The following is a 23,146-nucleotide window of genomic DNA, read 5'->3' on the forward strand; positions in this document are numbered from 1 at the left end:
TAGAGTTCAGCAGGTTTGAAAACACCACTGTGTGTGTCCCATGTCATCTGACAGCTTCCTTAACAAGCAGGGAAACCAATACACCAAATGGAGAATCCTAACCTGATGATCCCAGGAAATGCCCCTATGAAAGTGACTTTAGTAGCTGGAAAGTTTTTTGTTTAGCTAAGATCAGTTAACTAAACACTCTGCAACTGCAGAACTGCAACTTGGCACTTGCCTTCCTTTACAGTTTCCCAAAGAATGAGAAGACAAATGATCGTGTCTCAGATGACAGATTCTGCCATGAGTTACTTTCTGTCTAGCTTCAGTGATGCTTCCAATTGCTGGCATGATACTGAGCCATTTTCAATATCATGCAGCGTTTAAGATGTCCCATATTTTGTTTTATGGCACTGTGCCCCAACTCATTTTACTCATACTATTTTACATCGTGCTCATATTTTATATCGATTCTGGAAGAGGGCTAACAAAAGAGGAAAAATAGACACAATTATTTTCTGCTGAGTGAGAATACGTTGTTCTAGAAAGCCTGGTGCAGCTGACTAAGCATGGGACTGGCACCAGGCAATCTGTGCTTTCCTATTGCATTAATGGGTCTGAAAACTTTGAACTACACATGGGCTAGTCTGTTGAGTCACTGGAGAGAGAGAGAATCACCAAATGTAAAGTATTCCAGTTTCACTACTCCAGGATATTTGTCACCAAATCTTCTGAGAACAATGCAACAAACTCTAGCACAGCCTTGTTGTTTAGGGGCTTATCACTTCTATTGAGCATCGTAGTAGAGCTGATGGGACTGGAGAGGACAAAAATGATAACCAAGGATGAAATGACCATTTGGTCATTTGGGTCTTTCTAGTACTTGCAATTTCTCTTGCTTGAATTGATTCTGTCAAAGGGAGCTCTTCATTTTATCAAAACAAACTGGCAAACTTTGCAAAAGTTACACTTTATGGTTTCTGGGAGAAAGGTTTATAGCAAGCAGCACAAATTTTGCCATCTGCTGCTGTTTTATATTTACACCATTTATTTGCATTGTGACTACATTACAAAGTCCAAGTTTTGGCTTTGGCACTGGCTGTGCCATTTACCCTGAGAGCCAGAGAATGGGACCTGACCCAGCTATGCTTGCTGGTAAAGGTAGGTTTCAGACAGCCTCATAGACCTTTATAGCTGACCATTGAGTGGAACAACCTCCTGTTTTGTTGTGTGAGATGAGTAATGGATGGGGATAAACTGTGAGGAACTTGGAAAGTGAACAGAACTAGCTTGTTTAATTTATATACTTATTAATGTGCATGTGTATATATTCACTGTATATGATGATTTACGTGTATTTCCCTGTTTAGGAGTATCAGATGCCTGCGGAATATTATCCACTGGAATTTAATCACCACATTCATCCTGAGAAATGTGATGTGGTTTTTGCTTCAAATGATAGACCACAACATACATGAAAGCAATGAAGTAAGTGCTTGGAGGTCATGTGTCTCTGTCATGCACTTTGGGGGTGGCTGGGGTGCTGAATTTGCTCAACTAATAACTAATTTAAATAAATAAATAAATTTGCTAAATTTTCATTTATTTCCTCATTACTGAATATCAACATTTTTTGAAGTCATAGTCTACCCCCCAAAAATCTTCTCTTTTATCTTCATTGACCTTTGATACTTTCCAAATGTTTATACTTTGAGACACAGTATAGTGCAAGACACTGTATTTGGTGGTTCTCAAATATTTTTTATCAGAGTATCTTGCAGTGATTGTACTTGTATGTGAAAAGTATTCGTTCCAGAGAACATCACCTCTATGACCAGGGTACAGAAATAACTGAGATGGCTGTTCTGGCCCTCAGTCAGCTGCTTTGTCTGATGACAGTGGGCACCTTGCTGTGTGGAGCCTGTGGGACTCTCAAGAAAAAAAAAAAAAAAAAGGAATAGGACCTGAAACAGTACATTTTTTGCTCATTTATGTCTTCGTGCCTTTTTAACAAAATTCCATTTTTCTGCTAATGCCATCTTCACCGTGCCAGCCCTGCTGTTGAGGGGTGCTGTGAGATTGGTGGGCTGCATCCAGCAGCATCTCCCTGTCCCTGAAAGGGAGACATCCTTCTGCCATGGACACTACCCCTTCACTCCAGCTCCTGCTGCTTACTTTGCACTCTCTCTGCTCCTTTTCTTGATCCCTTGGGGAGGACTGAACCCTTGGCAAGAGTCAGAACCAGTTCAAAGAACAGGGCAGGTCCACATAATAAAAAATGGATTTTGGAATGGATTAAAAATATCTACTCCAAAATAAGAATATTTTTGCTCAATTTTCTTGAATTCTACTTTTCCTTCAAGTGTCATTCTTTTTGATAGTTCCTTGAGAGATCTTTTTACTGTTCTTATTCCCATTGTAATATTCGTATAGTGGAGTACTCTCTTTTTAGGACTGTCTCTTGATAGTTACCTCCATAATAAAAAAACCTGCCACTGTGCTATGCACACACACATGAACACACCCTTCATATTCTTTCTTTTTGGAAGGCAGGTGGCCTAAAGTGCCTATACGGTATGAGCTGGATCCAAGGCTGATAACAGGCAATGTGGCTCTACTCTTGGAGGAACTGCTCCTTTAGAAATTGAAATCCACCTCAAGAGCCTAGATATCCATTCATTTTAGTCAGCTGGGTACTTATTATCCTTGGTTAACTTTTCAAATGTCAGATTTGGCATCTGAACTTTAATCCCACATTTTGGAAAAAAGAATAGAAAAGTCATCAGTACCTAGATAAAAACAAAGCAGCCTCAGATTCTAAGTTTTTTGACACATCTGTATAACTGTATTATTATTCAAGTAGCTGCTCCTTTAAGATGTAGCTTATATTAATTCATTGTTTGCGTCGTCTGTGTTTCTGACATTTTCAGGCTACAGAAGATGGTGGTATATGAGCTTTGTTGTTGATAGTTTTATGCTGAATTGTTTTCTCTCATGACAATATTGTAAACCTTAATGCAGATTTTTACAGTTATGTAGGAATAATCAATTGCACTCAGACACTCAAATGCTTCTTAAAATGAGACCACAAAGTGCTAAATAAAATATATACTTGCAAATACAATGATAGATCCTCACATGCCCCAGTTTTCCATTACTCACCTTTTCTCTGCAAAACACTGCAGTCTTTTTTGGGAAGATGCTTTTTACAAGCTTAGTGATAATGTTAATGTTCTTGCTGTGGTGTAAGTCGGAATCAAAATGGCACCTCCAAAATCAATGGGAGCAGCATAATTTACACTGGCTAATTGTATGATCTCTTCTGGGCTAATCAGCGAAGATTAAATAATGCAGTTACAGAAACATAAAGGACTCAACATGAAAACATTTTGCATGAAGTTATAGTGCGTATGTTAATAAATCAAGAAGGGGAAATGCTGAAGATGTCTAGAGCCTAATGGTGGATACATGTGGGGACCAGGTATCCTCAGTCAAATAAATGAAATGGTATAAATTAATGAGTTCTGCTAATTGGGTTTATTATTCAATAATAATAAATCCACAATTCCAAAGGGAAATGAGTAGAGTTGCTCAAATTCATTTTGTTCTGGTTTCCCATGGAAACAATGCAGAGGGAGACCTCACCACCTTCATGAGTATTTGACTCTACGTGTCCCAGTGCCGTCACAACCCACTGGCCAATTTCACTCAGTTCTGACAGAGGAACAACAGGCTCAGATATAATTAGTTTTTACAATTTTTTTTTTGAAAATGGGCAGCTGTGGAGAGAAGAAAAATTGTGTAAGTGTTACAACCGAGGGAAAGAGTGGAACAAAAGTGTAGCCATTGCACTGGAGAACTGACATGAGATGGAGGCCACAGAGAAAGGTTTAATTCATGCTCATACCTTCTTAGACAGCAAAATCAAATATGAGACTTGAATGGAGCCTTTATATATATATATATATATATTTGCCAAAAATAGGGGAGAGGAGAGAATAGGGGAGACTGTATTTTTGTTTCATTTTGTTCAGGCCAAAAAGAGAGACAGAAAAAAAAAAAAAAGTTGTAATTGGTTTAAACAAAATTTTGAAGACACAGTGGTTCATCTCCTGCTTTGTTGTTTTGTTTTTAAATCCTATTTTAAGGATCAAGGCAAACTAAATTTCAAATCTTGATGAAATCACACAGAAATTGAAGGTTTAACATATCCAAAAGTTTGATATTGGTGTGTTGTTTTTTTTTATCTGTTTATTGCAGCTCAATAAACAGAAGTGATCACTTGTAAATGTGCTATCATTTTGTAAACGTGTTTTTTGTCCAATAAATTCTTAGTCCACAGAATTCTGTTGGGTTTGATAGTGCATCTGCTGCTCTGTTGACTGCCTAGAGATCATCAATACCTCATGCATATGAAGTCCAAAATGAAATTAACTGAGGGTCAAAAGTTTCAAATACTTTAGTAGAGTTAATTAAAAGGCTGGAGGATGGTGAGACCAAAAATGACATCAATGATACCAGCTAACATAGGTAATTAATGTCATGCTTCAGGGAATACACTGAATGCCTGCTTGGTCAGAAAGAAATTCTCCTAGACTTCTGTGTGTAGTGCTATGGAAATTACCATCAGCAGTTACTTCTGATTTATTGATGTGATGTTACCATCTGCCTCTCTATAACTAATTGTCTATTCCACAGCTGTGGTCTCACTGCACAGCCATAGAAGCTGCCTTTACTGATACATTGAGGCCGACTAAAAATTCTTCTTGATGTTGTGGCAAAATTCAGAGGTGATGTGTGCAGTGATGTGACTGACAGACTAAAGTACAAATGGCAGGAGTAGAGGGGATGAGGTAGTTGAAAAAAGCATAGCTTTAACGTAAAATATCTTTTTTTCTAAATGTCAGTGGTGCTCCTTCCCTTCAGTGGAAATGAAACAAGACTGTGACATTAACTATTATCTTAAATTTTCTTCAAATTGCTCAGCAGGTGGGTTATACTGCCTAAGAGATGCTTAGACTCTTATGTCATCTTTGGAAATGACCCTAGGCTATGGCTGTACCTCTCAGAAAGATCACCTACAGTCAGGTGGCCTGTCTCCTTTTGTCTTCATTCCACACAGATGCTTCTTTAACGGCTTGCAGATTGCTGGTGTGGACATGCCTTAAGGCATGTTAACTTTCCACACATGTTCAGGTAGAGGGAATCCAGCATCTTGTAGTCAAAGCCAAGCCACAGCAGAAAGTCACAGACACAGCTGTGAGCTCCTGACAGCAGATAAAATATTCTGATTCTAAGTCCCAAGTATAAATATATATTCCTTGAATTACTTCAATCATTGTTTTTTAAGGGAATAGCAAAAAAGAGTTTCTGAAGTGGTCTCACCATGATTTTAAAATGTTCTTTTCTTATTTCCTTTCCAGCCCTGGTGTCGGTGTATTACCACTGTCTACAATTATTTTGTGGTGACCAACTTCTTCTGGATGTTTGTGGAAGGCTGCTATTTACATACTGCTATAGTGATGACCTACTCCACAGATAAGCTGCGGAAATGGGTCTTTCTCTTCATAGGATGGTGTAAGTGTCTTGTGCATTTATAATGGTGTTACATGCTGTAGTGGTGTAACATTTGGGTGCCAAAATGGACTGTGGTGGTTTTACTCAGCTGGGCAGCTGAGCTCCACCACAACACTGATGTGCTTCTGCGTGGGCTCCTCTCCACGGCCTGCAGCTCCGGCCTGGGGCCTGCTCCTGCGGGGGCTCTCCATGGGCCGCAGCCTCCTCCAGGCCACATCCACCTGCTCCACCGGGGGCTCCTCCACGGGCTGCAGCATGGAGATCTGCTCCGTGTGGGACCCATGGGCTGCAGGGGGACAGCCTGCTCCACCAGGGGCCTCTCCACAGGCCGCAGGGGAACTGCTGCTTCGTGCCTGGAGCACCTCCTGCCCTCCTGCTGCACTGGCCTTGGGGGCTGCAGGGCTGGGTCTCACTCCTTGCTCTCCCAGCTGCTGTCGTGCAGCAAGTTTGTTGTTGTTGTTGTTGTTGTTGTTCTCCTTTCTTAAATATGCTCTCCTAGAGGAACAAACAACATTGCTTATTGGCCCGAATCTGGGTAGCGGTGGGTCAGCCAGCTGAAAGTGGCCCTTATCTAACATGGGGCAGCTTCTGGATTCTTCTCACAGAGGCCACCCCCTCTACCAAAGCCTTGCCACATAAGCCCAATATTCATGGTGCCTGTCAATTAAGTGATAAAAACAACAGCAGCAATAATAAAATAATAATGATAATAATGATAATAATGATAATAATAATAATAATAATAATAATAATAATAATCCCACTGTTGTGAAATCTGACATACCTAACTTCACACCAAAACACCATGAAAACAAGTATAGTTCTTTACTGTGGTGATGACATAAAGATAATAAGTTATTGCTGGATTTATTTTTGTCACTTAGATCCTCAGGTACCTGGTGTTCAAGTTGAAAAAAGAATTCACAGGCTCAGCACTTTGGGAACACAGCAGTCCATGGCATGTCCCTTTCACTTTGATCAGTAAAGCACTGATCACAGCCCCATATGCACTGCTGCTCCAGATGGCATAAAACAGCAAAGACACTGTCCACGCTCTGTGGACCACTCAGTCTCAAGAGACAGAAGAGACACTTCTAAGTGAGGAGCTGACTGGAAGAAAAGCCTAATTATCTGCCAGTACAGTCTTACAGCTGTTGTTTGAACTTCTGAAGGGTTTGTTCCTGGAAAACAGCCCTCAACAAAGGATCGCATGTTGTCTTTGTACTATATTTGTGGCTGCTCAAAGACAGAAATAGAGCTCATTACTCTGTTATTAAACCTCTACTGTGTGAGCCTGGGCCAGGGCAAAGGCTTCTTCTCTCTAGGTGCATCAATATAGGCTGGTACATCAGTTCAGGCTGGGAGCCAACTGTCAGAGTAGCAGTCCTGCTGAAAAGGACCTAGGTCTTGCAGTGGATGCCGGCAAGTTATAAGCCAGAAGTGCCTTTCCATCATGAAAAAAGTAAAAAACACACTGGATTACACTAGGAGTGTTGCCAGAAGACTGAGGGAAGTTACTAATTGTTTGTACTCAGCTTTGATAAAGCATCCCTTGGAATACATTGGTCACTTTGGGGTCTGTTAGGTCAAAAGGGGTGTGGAAAAAATGGAAATTATCCAGTAGAAGGCTGCCAATATGATCGGGGTCTAGATGACATGAGCTATGAAGTGAGGCTGAAGGACTGAACTTGTTAATCTAGCCAAGAGGAGGATAAGGTGGGGAGGAGGGTCTATTAGGTTCCAAGAAAGGTTTGGTGTCTAATTAGAAAGACGATGGAGCCAAATTCTTCTTGGTAATAGCATATATTATAAGAAAGGGTAATCGCCACAAATTGCAAACTAGTAGGTTCCAGTTGGGCATTAAGAAAAAAAAAAAAAATGCCAAAATGGTAATGCAACACTGCAACAGATGACTCAGAAAAGCTGTGGAATCTCTGACCTTGGAGGTACTGGAACTTGAGCAAGATTAAGCCATAGCTGAGGTGGCGAGTGTTGTTGACAATTCCTCTTTGAGCAGGAGATTGGACTGGGTACCTTCATGGTTCCTTACCAAGCAACATATCCATGACTTGAACTGAGCCTCAAGGGGTTTGGCAAGGCAAGCCCCCTGCAGGTAGCTTGTTTGCTTGAATACAAAATAGGGAGTCAAGCAGAACTAGTGAATTTGGCAATTCTTTTCTGTTGAAAAAAAAAAAAAAGGTGGAAAAGAAGTCACAAATATTTTCTTTTCTGAAAGTAGAATGGCACTGTGTTCAGAAATGCCTCTCATAATTGAGCAGAAGTAATTGAATTGCAGTTCTAACAGCCGAAACAGTCTTTAAAAAAAAATATGTCATTCAGTCCAAAATCAAATGGGAAGAAAGGGGAGCTATAAGAAAAAGAACAAAGAAAATGTAAGAAAACGTAAATGTGGGGAATTGATTCATTTATTTATTATCATTATTTTTTAATATTTTTAATTCTGTCACCAAACTAGAAAATCAGCTCCTCACACAGCCTTCCACAGACCCCTGACAGGTTTGGTCTGTGGTATTTTCCCTCCCTATCTCCTCCAGGGCCCTCTGGGTCTCAGGAGTGCCATGTGCTGAATATACCTTTCCTCTCACCCTTTTAGGTGCTTTCTGGCTCTGCTTTGGCTTCCCATATACTTGATCTTTTATCACTCTCATTCTCAGTTCCCTGGTCTTCCCTTCACCAGGAGAATTAAAATGTTTTCCCCAGGAGAAAGGACATGATTGCATTTTGTCTGTTCATCCCTAGCAAAGGCAGCATTAGATACCCGGCCAGGCTCACTCCTACAGGAGGGCTTAAGTCATGTTGCTTCCAGTGGGAAGGAATCAGGTTCCAGTGAGGGTCACTGAATCTGGGCATTCACCTTGGAGTAGTATTGGATTCAGAGGGATGTGAAACTGAGGTTAGAATGAGGGATGAAGATGGAGAAGCTTATTTTATTGTTTGTTTTTGGCTGAGGTGACAGGTTAAAGGGAAAAGGAAAATGGAGATGGGAATTTCTCCTCTTCCAATTTTGACATCTGTCCAGACTGCCTGGGTAATGCATGTGTGAAAAAGGTCCTGTCTTCCCACAGGAGATCCATGCAAAAAGGCCAGCTCCATTTACTCTTCCTTACCTCCAATTTCCTTCTCCAGAAAAACAGTCATCACCTTGAAACTAGCTGAACTCTGAAGGCCTGATACAAAACAAGCAAAACAAGGCTAAGGCTCTAGACATGAGACTGATATAACAATAGAATTGGAAAGCAGAGGACATGGCACTGCAGGGACATTAGGTGTACAAATACAACTCACCTAATGCAACAAGAGATCAAGAGTTTAAGTGATATCAAGAGATTCTCATCAACCTGTTTCACAGGTTCAAGACTCAACTGAAAAAGTGGTTGAAGATGTTGAAAATTGGCTTCATCCAAAGAACCCAATAAATTTACAACCTTCTTGCAACTGGGGAAATAAAAAACTTAACAATACCTGCCTCCAAATGCTGTCTGTAAGTTTTTGTCATATCAACGGTAGGAAAATGAAAAGGGGACAATTGCCTATAAGCCAGCCAGAACTTTTCTGATCACATGCATAGAAAAATAGGTATATATGATACACATTGTTACACTTGTTAATAGTTTTACTAACTTGTTTTATTAGTCCTTAAGTTTTTTCTTGTTGAGATTATTTCATTTAATACAAAGAGAGGTCTTAGAAATTGCAGTGTCTCAAGTATACCAAGATAGGACCACTTGTATTTTGAGTCTTCCAGTGCATAAGAAAGACTCTTCTATCCTCATTACAGATCTCTATCTAAACAGAGATATGTCTAATATTGTATCATCAATACATAACTGGATTAACTTTTTTTTTTTTTTTTTTGCTGTTGTTGCAGGTATTCCTTGCCCTATCATCATTGCCTGGGCCATTGGCAAATTATATTATGAAAATGAACAGTAAGTGATGTTAACATTTGTGTTTATGTGGCTCTCTAAATAAATTAGGAAATGGCTATAAGATGAACTAGTAATTTAGAAATTCGGCTGATTGGAAAGAGAAAAAGTCAAATCCTCTTCATCTAAACCCAAATGATCTCAAATTTCAGAACACTATTTGAGTCAACTCCTGAAAGTATAAATATATTCCCAAATCTCCTTTGTCAAACTCTGAAGTTCTCATTTGATAGCTTTGTACATGATTTATAGTGAGGTTAATCTCCTTCAACGGGAGTTCTGCTTGAATAAGACCTTGGTGAAAATTACAGTTGAGTGCTAAAGGATTTAGCCTTCTGGGTGTCCAGAATTCAGTTTCAGCCTGCCAAGAATAGTCTTATGGTTGGAATTTTTGCATTTGTTTCTGTCTCTTTCAAGTGGAAACAGTAAGTGCATGAAATTGAAAAATATTGGAGATAAGCAGGCATCTGTGTTGTGTTTTTTTTTTCCCACAAACAGCTTGTACTTTGCAACTGGTGTTTGGATCAATGTGTACTGGCTGTTCCAGCTCACTTCTCTAACCTTAAAAAATTATTTCCTCCATGAATCTGGTATTCATATGACCACACTGTCTATCTGTCTGTCTTTCTATAGCACGTCTGATTAAATGTAAGTATCTACCTCATAGGTGTCTGCATCTGCACTAATCTGTGGTCTGTTATGATCAGCGGTGATCAATCAAAACAGTAAATGCAGTCTGGGGTGCATTTCATCTCATCTGGAAGGAGATATTCAAAGTAGGTTGGATGAATTAGATTTACATGCACTATTTCTCTCTCCTGACTCTAGAGGAGATGGACAGGATCACTGGCTGAGTTATGGGCATCTACACTGTATGGGAGGAATTCTGTTATGCACTACTAAGTTCTTATTCTCCTCTCCACACAAGCTTTTGAACCCTTGACTAATCTCTTCTATAGCTTCAGTGGTGACTTTGAAGGTGATAATCTAATTCCCAGGAGTTGCACATAATGGCAGTCATTCAGTCACCCTTTAACTGAGAGAAATGTTTTGTGAGGTCCAATCCCAGCCTACAGCAATCACATGGGAGAATCCATGCTGCAGTTCCAAAATGGCAAGTAAAAGTTGGGTGTCCAAGTCAAGCAGCCCTGGGAGATAACCTCGGGTGACCAGCTTTCCCTAGTTTCCATGCTCACAAACCTTCTTGTTTCTGTGTGGGTAAAGGGTTGCAACATTTTGGGTCTGCTTCATGGTCAAGTTCCTTTCTTGAACAAGCAAGGGCAGCATGGCAGCTGTCTCATTGTGCTGAAACTAGGACTTTCAGCTGTAGAACTAGTACCTTGAAACAGAAAGGCAAAACACCACATGCTTTGATAGCAGCAATGCTCATTAAACTTCCCTGTTCTGAATGATTGAGTTGAACACCAAGGTTTGGACACATCATTTTTGAAGGACTGCTCATCACTCACAAAATAAATAAGGGCAAGCCCCTGATAACATGCCACAACATCTGGGACCACACTGCACACAAGGCAGAGGTAGAGAAACCACTGCATCGCCTGTACCAGTTCCTCCTTTCAAGATCATCTCTATGCCTGCAACATTAATGTTAAAGAATCTCACTTTGATGTATCTTAGATATGAAAAAAGACATGACAGGTTTATATAACCATTATATAGGTCCTGCACAACATAGCATTATAAAAGAAAGAAGGATGAAAAATACTGTCGGCATGGCAAGAAAAGCAAAGTGATTCTATTTCTATGCAGAATGGTATGTGGTACCTAGGCTGCTCTTGTTGAGTCTCTAGGATCAACCTCTCTGCCTTGGGTGGGTTATGAAATGGAGCCTGAGCTTTTAAATTCATGTCATGGGCAAGTCTGTACATACTAACGTACATCATTTGGCTAATGGGCTTGCTGATAGGGGAGGTTGCAGGTTACTCTTGGTCGACCTAGAAAACTAAACCTAATGTCTTGGGAAATTTTCACCTTTATGCTGATGCTTGGCATGAGGTGAAACATTCACACACATCATTGCACAGCACAGCTGTTCCAAGTTTACTGTGTAAAATAGAAAGTCCTCTTGGCTTCTGCCCACTGTAGTCTGGGGTGTAATGGCCTGGAGCCTTAGTGTTATCCTTGCTCAGTGTCAGCGGTGGGGCCAGGATTCATGTACTTCATCACTCTGCTTGAGAAACTGAGACTGGACACTTCCACAGTGCCATTCCTTTGATCTAACACACACCACACAGACAGACAGGCAGAGCGCCTGTAAATGAAGAGCTGGTAAGGGCATTAAGCTGTAAGGCAAGGGCTATTAAATGAAATCTGCTTTTCACATTTGTAGTAATGTCATATGCAGGGGAGACTCAGTGAAGTAAATGAACTGAAGCAAAACTAGAAATGAATTGCTTGCTGAGGGCCTGTCAGTTATCATAAATATTCAGTCACCTTCTCAAGCATTAAAGCACATGATACTTCAGATGGCCTCTTCTTACTGCCTCCTGGTCTGAGGAAAGGGGCAGATTCTGCTGAACTGTCAGACTAAAGCTGAACAGTCAAACTAAAGCACTAAATGTATGTGTGGTACATGTGCACGATGTGAGTTTGAGTGTATTTAACTTAGGTATTGTCTCTTCTCCTCTCCAATTAGCCATTGGGAGAGTTTGGAATAAACTTTGTGACATTTACATAATCCTTTCCCTGTGCTAGGATAATATAGAAATCATGCCTTTAACTAGAGTGCATAACTGTGTACAAATACAGACAGAGAGAAAAGTAATTCCCAGCTTTGAGAAATAATTGCTGCCAAGATAATTCATCATCTCTCATGCCAGGAGAGGCTGAAAGAGCTGGGACTCTTTATACTGGAGGAGGCAGAGGGGTGTCTCACCAATGTTTATAAATATCTGATAGCAGGGTATGAAGAAGGTATGCCAATGGTGCCCATTGACAGGACAAGATGCAAACGCACAAATGGAAATGCATGACATTCCATCTGAACATAAGGAAACACTTTTTTTTTTTGTGAGGGTGGTTGAACATTGGAACAGGTAGCCCAGGGAAGTTGTGGAGTCTTCATCCTTGTAGATACTCAAAAACAAATGAACATAGTTCTCAGCAACTTGCTCCAGTTGGCCCTGCTTTGAGCAGGGGGTGTTGGACTAGACAATCCCCAGAGATTCCTGCCAACCTCAACTGTTCTGTGAAACAGACTGACCATCCTGGTCAGCCTAGCTTTTAATGCTCCATTTATCCTCACCTCTGGAGAAATCGTTTTACTCCCCTCGAACTAGCAAACGGGACACCAGTACAAAACATGTGCTTGCCTACAGCCTTCAAGACTGTACAGATACTCCAATGGACAGCCCATAATTCAGAACAAAATGAGAACTTCCTTATCTGAGTATGCATTTGAGCTGTAACATAAATTGTTTGGAGGTTGAACTGAGGTTCATGTTATGTGTAGCTCATAGTAGCTTAAAAGCTCAAAATAATGCACAAGAAGAATGTTAAGGAAATGCTTCAATGAGCTTCTGATTTTTTTTCCCTTTTTTATACTTATTATAAGTATGAATAAGTGCTTTGCATAGTGAGGCCAATATAATTGGTACTGTAGCAAATATCCTGTCTGGGATTTAACAGGTTTTTAGCAAAATCTGACAATGAGTCAGTAAAATAAATAAATAAATAAATAAAATGATTAAGAGATATTATTGTAGCAATTTCATTGGTGGACCATTGGTAAGGAGAAGAACATTAGTAAGGTCTAATTAACAATAATGATAAAACCAATGTTGTTTTTTGCTATATGAAGAACCATCACAGAACCGTGGAGAATATTAATTAGCACTATCCAATAGAAGTGTATTTATATATCTGAGTTTAATAAGAACTGTCTTCATAAATTGTCCTCTTCAATATTTACAGAGTGTTTATTTATTCTTGCAGAGGTAAAGAAGAAAAAAAAAAGTGGCTTTTGTATGTTACACAAGGCTGGAATTAAATTCTGATGCACCAAGCAATTTTCAGTGTTTCAGATTTCTCGTTTTGGTTATAAAGAGATATGTAGTGCATATTTTACTATAGGAATAAGGGCTTATATTGTCTTTAAAGTTAGAGTTAAGATGACAGGCAGAATGTTTGCAATATGCCAGCTAAGGTTGCAATTTGATCAGTTAGACTGTAAATATGAAATGCAGCTAATGAAATGTAGACATATGTAACGTCTCTGGCACATATCTATCCTCTAACCTTACTCTCTTAATTTAATGGGCAGACTAGAAATGTTTAGACTGCAAATTATCAGATCTGTTTTATAGCCTAAGTAGATGAGCACCATTCTAGAAAAGCCTTTTTTTTTTTTCTTCCTCCACTATATACAAAAGGAACCTGGATCATCAAGCTCACATGTAGACGCCTGTGCTTTAGAAGTCTACCTTTGGCAACAACCTCCTTCCCTCAAATTTTATGAAAGTGTATATATACGTGGTGCCTCACTCAGTACAACTTTAGTCTGATATTGGACTTCAGATAGTAAATATTAGTATTTTTCTCTTCAATATGATCTTACAGTTAAGCAATATTTTAATTCCAGAGAGCAGTGAGCAACCTTTGCCATTTAACCTCATTTGTGCTCTACAACCTCTCTTCCAAATTTTCTGTGGACTTCTTCTGGCTCACAAATGTCTTAGTCCCTTATCGGTCCCATTGGATTCCTCTTCCAGCTTTGCAGAAATCCCTCTTCTAACAGCTCTTGGTTCTCTAAGTTTCAGGCAATCTATAGTAGTTCTCTTGAAATGCCCTTCAAAAACATCTCTTAAACCTAGGTCTTGCAAGTTCTGGAGAGTTGTGTTTCCTGCCTTGGCATATCTTAGACATCATTTTTCTTCATATCATTCCATCTCTCTAATACGAAAACAAATCAAAACAAAACAAAAGTTTCATTCTTTTAAAGCTGTTCTGGGGATTCAGGGATGATAAATAGGCTATAGGAAGTATCTTATTCCAAGTCTTGCTCTCACTGCCAAATTTTGGAAAATCAGTTGCAAAATTATCAATTTACATTAATTTGCGGTCAGTGCACCAGGGAATAACAGATGTGTTTTCTATTTACAACATATTCAAAGCCCTATGATTCATTTGGACCTTAAAAAACTAAATCAAGGAAAGGCAAAAATTGTGTGATACTGAATTGTACTCCTAGAACCCTGATGCATATCCCAATACTTCTCTACATTCAGGGCAATAAGAGCATTTTGCAAAGAGCAAATGCTCCTTCTATCTTTCTCTAAAACACAAGCAACGTGTTTTGAGGACATTATGTGATTGAAACTAATTCTAACTGAACCATAGCTTTCCTTATCTCATTTTATTTACCTTATCTACTTCTGATGTCCTGTCTTACAGATTGCAACCTCCTTGAGTCAACAAGTATTATTTCTTGAATTTTTGTAAAAGTAAAAATATGCACCAACATTCATGGCCTTCTTAGCTCAGGCACTGCCCTTGTTTTCATGTCTCCAGAACCATTAGCCTTATCTTTAATGACAAAATGAACACAGAGGAGACATCATTTTTTGCTTTGTAGACTTGTTATGTGGCATCCACAAAGGGGAAAAAACCCTCATACACTTGAACTCCAAAATCTGCTTCCTGTGGAACAAGATCTGGATCTCCAATGACTTAAACCTTAAGGCATTATGGCATTATGACAGCAAAGTTGTCTCTGCTTGGTGGAACCAGTATCCAGGATATATCTGTATATCATGGCTATATCTGTAATATTAAATTAGATGAGCCTGGAATCATTACTGGGACTGGAGTCCAAATAGCATGGACTGATTCACATCCATATTACTAAACTCTCTTGGCCCCCAAATCAGGGCAGCTGCGGTCTGTTGGGAAGGTTCTCTAGCTCCTACTAACTCCAAAATTGTTCCCCAGGAATTGTTTGGGAGTTAGTTATTGTTTGGCCTGGGCCAAAGCTGTACAATATAATGGTGTAAATCATTGAGTCCAGGCCTGACCTCTGCTTCTGATTAATTTACTGACAGAAGTATAACTGATTTATGATTCCCTGTATGGGTCACTGTGAAAGCACAGGCTTCTGGCAGCCAAAAGGGCCAACTGTACCCTGGGGTGCATCAAGCACAGCACTGCCAGCCGGTTGAGGGAATGGATTGTCCTGCTTTGCTCTGTGCTGGTGCGGCCTCACCTCCAGTACTGTGTGCAGTTTTGGGCACCACAACATAAGAAGGACATAAAACTATTAGAGAGTGTCCAAAGGAGGTTTACAAAGATGGTGAAGGGTTTAGAGGGGAAGACGTGTGAGGAGCAGCTAAGGTCCCTTGGTTCGTTCAGCCCAGAGCAGAGCAGGCCGAGGGGAGGCCTCATGGCGGCCTGCAGCTCCCTCACGAGGGGAGTGGAGGGGCAGGCGGTGAGCTCTGCTCTCTGGGGACAGCGACAGGACCCGAGGGAACGGCATGGAGCTGGGACAGGGGAGGGTCAGGCTGGGTGTTAGGAAAAGGTTCTGCACCCAGAGCGTGGTTGGGCAACCCCAAGGCAGTGGTCACGGCACCAAGTCGGCCAGAGTTCAAGAAGGATTTGGACAACGCTCTCAGATTTGTGGTTTGATTTTTGGGTGGTCCTGTGTGGGGCCAGGAGTTGGACTTGATGACCCTTGAGTGTCCCTTCCAGCTCATGATATTCTATGGTTCTATGATTCTATGACTCATCTGTTGTATAACGAAGCAGGGAGAAAAACATTTGGAATTCGTAGAAGTGAAAGTCGAGCCAGCAGTCAGTAACACATAAAACATCGAGGCTCTCTGCTCATCTGAAGTCCTGTGGTTTACCTGTGCTTTCACTTAACCTAAATTCATTCCATTTTAGTAATGTTGCATCAGGTATTTGCTAGCTTCAGATAATGTCTTTTTACTGTATGCTGGATTTGGTAGTCACCAGCTTCGTTCAAAGCCAATGGGATGAACTCCTTCTTCATCCAGTACCTTATTTAGCCATCATTTCCTTGCAACTTGAGACACATTTGCTCTAATAGCCCTTACTTTCTGGAATTGAAGGGTCTTTGGGCACTGCAGTAAGTAACAGATTTTTTTTCCTTACAAAGAATATTTCTTTCATCCCTTTTTTCAGATGCAGCAGGTTACATCTTCTGCATCCTCCTTATAGAAGGTTCTCACATTTCTTGGAAATAATTGAATAGTCAATAGCCAACTACAGGATGGGAACATGAATTGTCTGATGGGTGGAGAAAATGAGGCTCAGACCTGTGTCCAAACAAAAGAAGGCTTTGTAGCAGAAAACTCGATCACTTGCTGATTATGTACATAATTATACAACTTAGAGCATAAGGGAAAGTCTCTCCATCATGTCCTTGATATTACAACCTGTCTAGAAGAACTGCATTCCCCTTTATAAATGTTTCTCTCATTTGTTTTGTTTCTTACAGATGCTGGTTTGGAAAAGAGCCAGGGAAATATATCGACTACATATATCAAGGGCCAGTGATTCTTGTTCTTCTGGTAAGGATTTATGTGGGTGGAAGGGCACTGCCATCTTCCATTGAGGGATATTTTGATAGGCACCTGTGATGTTCCACTTCTACTTTCATATAAAATAAAACACAGAAAGGTCAAACATCTTCAGCTGCTCTCTGCAGTTGCCACAGTAGCTAACACTGCAAGTCAAAATTGCTGTGATATGTTTTTGGTTGTTTCCTTGACCTCAGGCCGTTCTTTTCTCCTCCTTCTGTAATGCCGTTTGCCTTCTTTTGTAAAATGTTTTGAGATGTAGGAAGGAAAAATGTTCAAAAACAGGAGGTGTGCTGTAACATCTGCTTCTCCACTTGAGCTCTTGAGAACTAGGGCACTTCTTTCAGCCATGTTGATTTAAAAAAAATGTAATAATTGTTGTAAGGAATTGCATTTCATTGTATAGCCATCTACACCTTCTCCATTCCCATTATTGCCATGTATTTGCTCCTTAGCCTTCCTCTTTTTAACTTTCCTTCTCATTGCCGCCCACAGTTAACAAGCTGTTTATCTGTTTAGCCAACACTCTGTCCTCTGTACCAGCCAACAGCAGGCAGAGAAAGAAGGAAGCTTTTTCATAAACTACTTGGAACCTTCAACTAAAATTCAGTGATGCTTTCCCAGAAAATACTGGGTGTGGATCAGCCATATCAATGTTATTAGAAAGAACAATGCTGAAAAAAAAACGATCTTCTTCTTTCACCCCTTTGCAGTAAAAGCCAGCTAGGAAGAAGGCAGATGTCCTGACGGGGAATTCCCAGGACTCACTGGAGGGAACTTAGGGAACGAAGAGTGGGTATAAATGTTGGAGTATGCTGCTCCAACCCCCATGGAGAAAGTGTAAATGCTTCAGAACAGGCAGCCACTGTCAGCTTTTTCAAGGCTAAGAAGCCTTGAGCTCTCACCTTGTCAGATCTGTGCTTTTCATGTGATTCACCATGAAAACAACTTCGCTGTTACCTAGGAAGCCAGCTACTAATCTGAATGTTTCCTAACCTAAAAACACATGAATTAGTTTTTGAATTAATTGTTAAGATGAGGCAAACAGATCATATTGTGTGTAGCTGAAAAGAGAAAAAAGGTAGTAGGAGTCTGTTTTTATGTAAAAAAATCTTTTCTTTACGTTCTATGGAGAGAAATATATTCAGTGTGACACACAATATAATTGTGTGCTACCAAGAGAGCCATCCCAAAAGCACAAACAGCCTCACGGTGAATTAACTCACTGATATAGAGACTAACTCACATAGAAATCCTATTTAGAGAACACAAGTTAGTAAGTTTGCAGTACTCAAAGCATGTAGTTTTTACATCATGGCCTGGAGGTCAGAACTGTAAATCTACCACAGCCCCTTTGCCTCTCTCTAGCAATCAACAAGATCTTTAAAATTCTTTGATGTCATTTCTGGCAGAGAGCATAGGTAGCTCAGAATCAGGAGAATAACTTTGCTGTCCCCAGAATCGCCCTTTCTACTTAATAACAAAAAGGACTGAAAAATAGATGCACAGTTGGAGGCTCTTCGTATACAGATCACTTTCTCTACCTGTAATTTACAGCAGCCCTGAAAACCCTTTAAACCAAACCAAGAATACCCTAAATGTATCACCCTGACCCAACCAACCTGACATATCAAACCTTTCCACATTAGCCTGCACTGGAGCTCTAATTAAAGCACTAATGTGGTAACAACAGTAATTGCACTGTGGGGTGGAGAGCAGCTGGTACAATTTAGACAAATCACATGAGGGCAAGCCCTTTCTTCACTTTCCATATGATTACCTCTATTGGGGAGTACTGTTGGGTGAGGAAGAGAGCTCTAGGGAAATTTATTTTAAAAGGAGAATATGAAAACTCTTTTGGTTATAAAGAGATATAAAGAAATGTTATAATACACCCTGATTGCCAGAATGTGCCTTTTTTTTTAACAACAGTTGAGTCTCATGCTTATAATTAAAAATGCATGGTTTTACAGTGTTTTAAAGTAATTTGTCAGGCTCTTTTTATGATCGTTATGCAAGTTAAATCATATGTAATGAATCAAGTATAACTTGTTGTTATTGGAGTTACTGACCCTTTCAAGGGTGCTATGAAAAGTGCTGGATTAAAAGCACTGAAATTTGATGTCTGTGATGTACCGTGGCAACATAGTCAAATATCTTCCCACAAGCATGTCAGTATGCTTCTGCCTTAACAAAGGTGAGGGTGAAGTGCTGAATCCAGCTGCCTGCTCTTCTCTTCCCTCTAGTGAATGATGGCCATGGGCAATGGAGGGCGCAAAGATATTTGGAAAACAATACAGCTCTCTCTGTGATCTTTTTTGGTCACAGCAATGAGTTGGATCTGAACTAATGAATTAAAAACGTTGGATAAGCTGAGCGTTGTGTCTTACCAAAGAACTTGCAGAATGACTGAGAGAGAACCAGTGCACTGCTGGGAAGATACAGAGACATGAATATTACTAGAATAAATTAATGTTATTTCCAAAATTGGATTCAGACTAGAAGTTACAAGTCTAAAAACTCCATTAAATTACCAGTCCACACGCAAGCACTCAGCCTGTGGCCATTAAAATTGGTTTTACCCACAAAGAAAGTTTTAACTAACGCAGAGAATTGTATTTTTGGTTAGTTGGGAGCCAAGTGCCCAGTGTACATCCGTCTGAGTTTTGATTCCTTGTTAGACAAAGGTAGCATCTTTGTGTTCAAGAGGCTTTACTCTACCAGCCTGTGGCAATATGATTAGAGAGCTCTCGTTGGTAAATATTCTCAGTTACAGAGGTCTAAAAACTTTTTAAAGGTCCTGATCCTCTTTAAAATACAGGATTTAATCTGTCAAAAATGATTTCCACTGGTTTTGATTTCTCATTTCTTTGCCTTGTGCACTGGACTGCTGCAGACCAAGTCAGAATAACACCGAGAAACAGATCATGCAGGAGTTCTGATCCCGCTGGGGAAAATGCAGGTTGACTAAGAATAAAGCATTTTTCATGATGTAACCAGTACTCAAGCTCATCATTAAACCATATTATTCTCTCGTATGTCTCAGGATATAAGGACTTTGAATAATGCAGAAGACATTTGTCCTACTGCTTTCCTACTTGTCTTTAGAAGAAGCTTGAACATTGACTTGCACTATAAATAGGGAAACAGTTTCAGAGACAAAGGAAACTGGGTATACGTTCTGATCCTGTATCTTGTGCTAGATACCTGTGACCAAAGTTGTGAAGGAGAAAATGCACTTAATCATTCTTTATTGTTTAATTCTTAAATGGATTTTGGCTTGAGCATATCCCAGGACAGATCCAGTCCTCTGAATACTTTGAAATTCAGTTTCTGATAGCACTAGAAAAAGATATTCTATTAGTTATTTTCCATTCAAATTAGTGTTTGCTTGCTTGCTTGTTTGTTTGTTTTATTACTATGGTATCTTTCCTCAGAGTGGCATAACCAAATTTTAATCATACATCTCTGTCTGAAGGTAAAGAAAGGGCAAAGGGCTGGAACTGCAAGCCAGGGAATTGAAATTCAGCCTGAATTTATTAAGAAAAATACATTTCTTATGTGCAATTTTAAATGTAATCCCTGACAAAGAACTGGTGAACCATGAAAACACAGCAAGATCAGAGGAGGAACCTCAGAGAACAGTTACCAGAGACAGTTAATTGAGCTGCTTTTTTTCTCAATAACTGTAGAGCGAACTGACCCCAGATATGAACCATTCTGCAAAGTTGCTCAGAGCTAAGACTGTATTAAATTTTCATTTTTTCAAACAGACAGATCAGATATTTAGTGGGTTGTTTTTTTTCAGACCTTCCATTCAGCTTTAATAGATTCTTTTTCCTTATACTTGAGAACTGAACAGTTTTCTAACCTCTGCATTTGAGGCTAGTTGAAAATAATTCACTACAATCAATTAACTGCTGCCAGAAGTGGATGAGCTGATGGGAAGACCTGGAGTTTACTTCTATACCTGCCTTCATCAGCTACTTGCTTTTGACAAGTTATATTTCTGCTCTAGGTCTCAGTTTCCCCAGCTAAAAAGCGAGCTTGATGACACTTATCTTCCTTTGTAAAATGCTTTGAGATCCCTGGATGACAAGTACTGTAGAAGAGTGAAGTGTCCTTAAGAAAATGGGCTCATCTATATAATAATGTGGAATTTTGACATGGAGACAGCTGACATGTGGTCTTCATGATGTGCTAATCAGTAATGATGTAGAATTTGAGGCTGAGAGTGCTGGGGTTGTTCAGCCTGGGGAGGAGAAGGCTCCAGGGAGAGCTTGCAGCGGCCTGCCAAGGCCTAAAGGGGGCTGTAGGAGAGCTGGGGAGGGACTCTTTGTCAGGGAATCAAGTGATAGAGCAAGGAGTAATGGCTTTAAACTAAAAAATGGTAGGTTTAGACTAGATATTAGGAAGAAATCCTTCACTATGAGGGCAGTGAGGCCCTGGCCCAGGCTGCCCCAAGGAGCTGTGGCTGTCCCATCCCTGGCAGAGCCCAAGGCCAGGCTGGATGGGGCTGGGGGCAGCCTGGGCTGTTGGAAGGGGTCCCTGCCGATGGCAGGGGGATGGGATTAGGTGATCTGTAAGGTCCCTTCCAACCCAAACCATTCTATTATTTTGTGGTGGCAAGACCAAAGCTTGCCACAGTACTCAAGGTGTGACCATACAAATGGCTTTTTATAGCAGTATCCTGTTCTCTGTTTTATTGTCTTTCATTCTCAGTAATTCTAGACATTTTTTGTTTCTTTTCCTGAGTATCACTGGGAAATGAGATGAAGTTTTCAGGAAGCTAGCTAGTATAATTTCAACATTTTGTTCCTGGATTAAAATACATAGAGCTCATAACTTGTCATGTAAAGTTAAGATTGCTTTACTGCCCCATTGTATTAGCTTTATATCATGTGATTTCATGTGTCATGTTACTGCCTGGTCACTTAGTATTGTAAGACCCTATACAGATCTTTGCAATCAGCTTTTATTTTTGCTATCCTGAGTAGCTTAATATCACTAATAAACTGTCAGCCTGCTCTTCATTCCCTAAATCATTAAGGTCTGCAATGAACAGCACAGATCCACTACTAGCCTCTCTCTGTTGAGAAAACAGACTACTATACATTCCATTCCTACCCTTTATTTCTTGTAATCATATCTGATGCTCTTCCCTCCAAACTTATAACAGCCAAATTTCTATAGGAGCCTTCGGAGAAATTTCAAATTCCTTTCAGAAACCTGATATGTTTTGTTTGTTTGTTTGTTTATTTTTTGAAATACATCCCAGAGGAGAGTTGACTTACCTAAGCTTAATAATATTATTGACATAAAGCAAATGATCATAAATTACCATTAATATGTTTAAGCTACAAGAACAAGGTTCATGACATTTATTAACTGTCTTCCAATAGAACTAAAGGAATAGTAACAATTTAAACAGTTTACCTGAGAGGCTATTTCCTACTACTGCAAAGGATGTGTCAGTACAACTGTTTGCAATATCTATAGGATTTGACTCAATAATTATTCCCATTCTTTGTCCTAGTTTATCAGTGCAATGTTACTTTACAGTATTTATACATCATTTTTTTCCTTGAAATGTGCTGCCCTGTGCTTTTGAATGATTATCCTAACACCACATAGGCACTTACAGTTCTGAAAAGCACAACCATCTTTCCGCCGTTCTCTTATGCACATCCTTTTCTGATATGTTTAAAATGTACTGCAGGTAAGGGGTATAGGTTTGTTAGGCAAAAGCCAGTATTTATGGAATCCTTCCCTTTCTGATTTTGTCCTATCAGATAAAATTTGTAGTGCATCATAATCTTCACTTCTTTTTGCTTGACTGTAACGCTCCACTCACAATTTTGCAATCCACATTGCTAAAGTTCCTTTTATTTTGATGTTCTAAAAAAAGTCACAATGGTTTGTTCATTTGCCATTTTATATATAGAAGCATTGCGCCTATGTATGCATCTATATGCATTTCATTTTTGCTTTCTCTGAAAAGCATCCCCTAGTTCTTTGCAAACATCTTTCTTGCTGATATAATTGCTTCTCTGAATATTTTATTAGTTTCCGCTGACTCTTTTC

At 39.8% G+C, this 23,146-nt stretch overlaps 1 protein-coding gene across 3 annotated transcripts in view; it reads left to right on the forward strand.

The window, feature by feature from the left end:
• Window positions 1-23,146, forward strand: part of CRHR2 (corticotropin releasing hormone receptor 2) — a 158,196-nt gene that overhangs the window by 107,568 nt on the left and 27,482 nt on the right. For all 3 annotated transcript variants that reach the window (XM_040548705.1, XM_040548707.1, XM_040548706.1), the window contains 4 exons: window positions 1,353-1,470; window positions 5,406-5,559; window positions 9,449-9,509; window positions 16,981-17,053. In XM_040548705.1, coding sequence (XP_040404639.1) covers window positions 1,353-1,470; window positions 5,406-5,559; window positions 9,449-9,509; window positions 16,981-17,053 — 406 coding nt within the window. The remainder of the gene's footprint in view (window positions 1-1,352; window positions 1,471-5,405; window positions 5,560-9,448; window positions 9,510-16,980; window positions 17,054-23,146) is intronic.

Source organism: Cygnus olor, chromosome 2 (genome assembly GCF_009769625.2).
Source record: "Cygnus olor isolate bCygOlo1 chromosome 2, bCygOlo1.pri.v2, whole genome shotgun sequence".
In the NCBI taxonomy this organism is placed as follows: Eukaryota; Metazoa; Chordata; class Aves; order Anseriformes; family Anatidae; genus Cygnus; species Cygnus olor.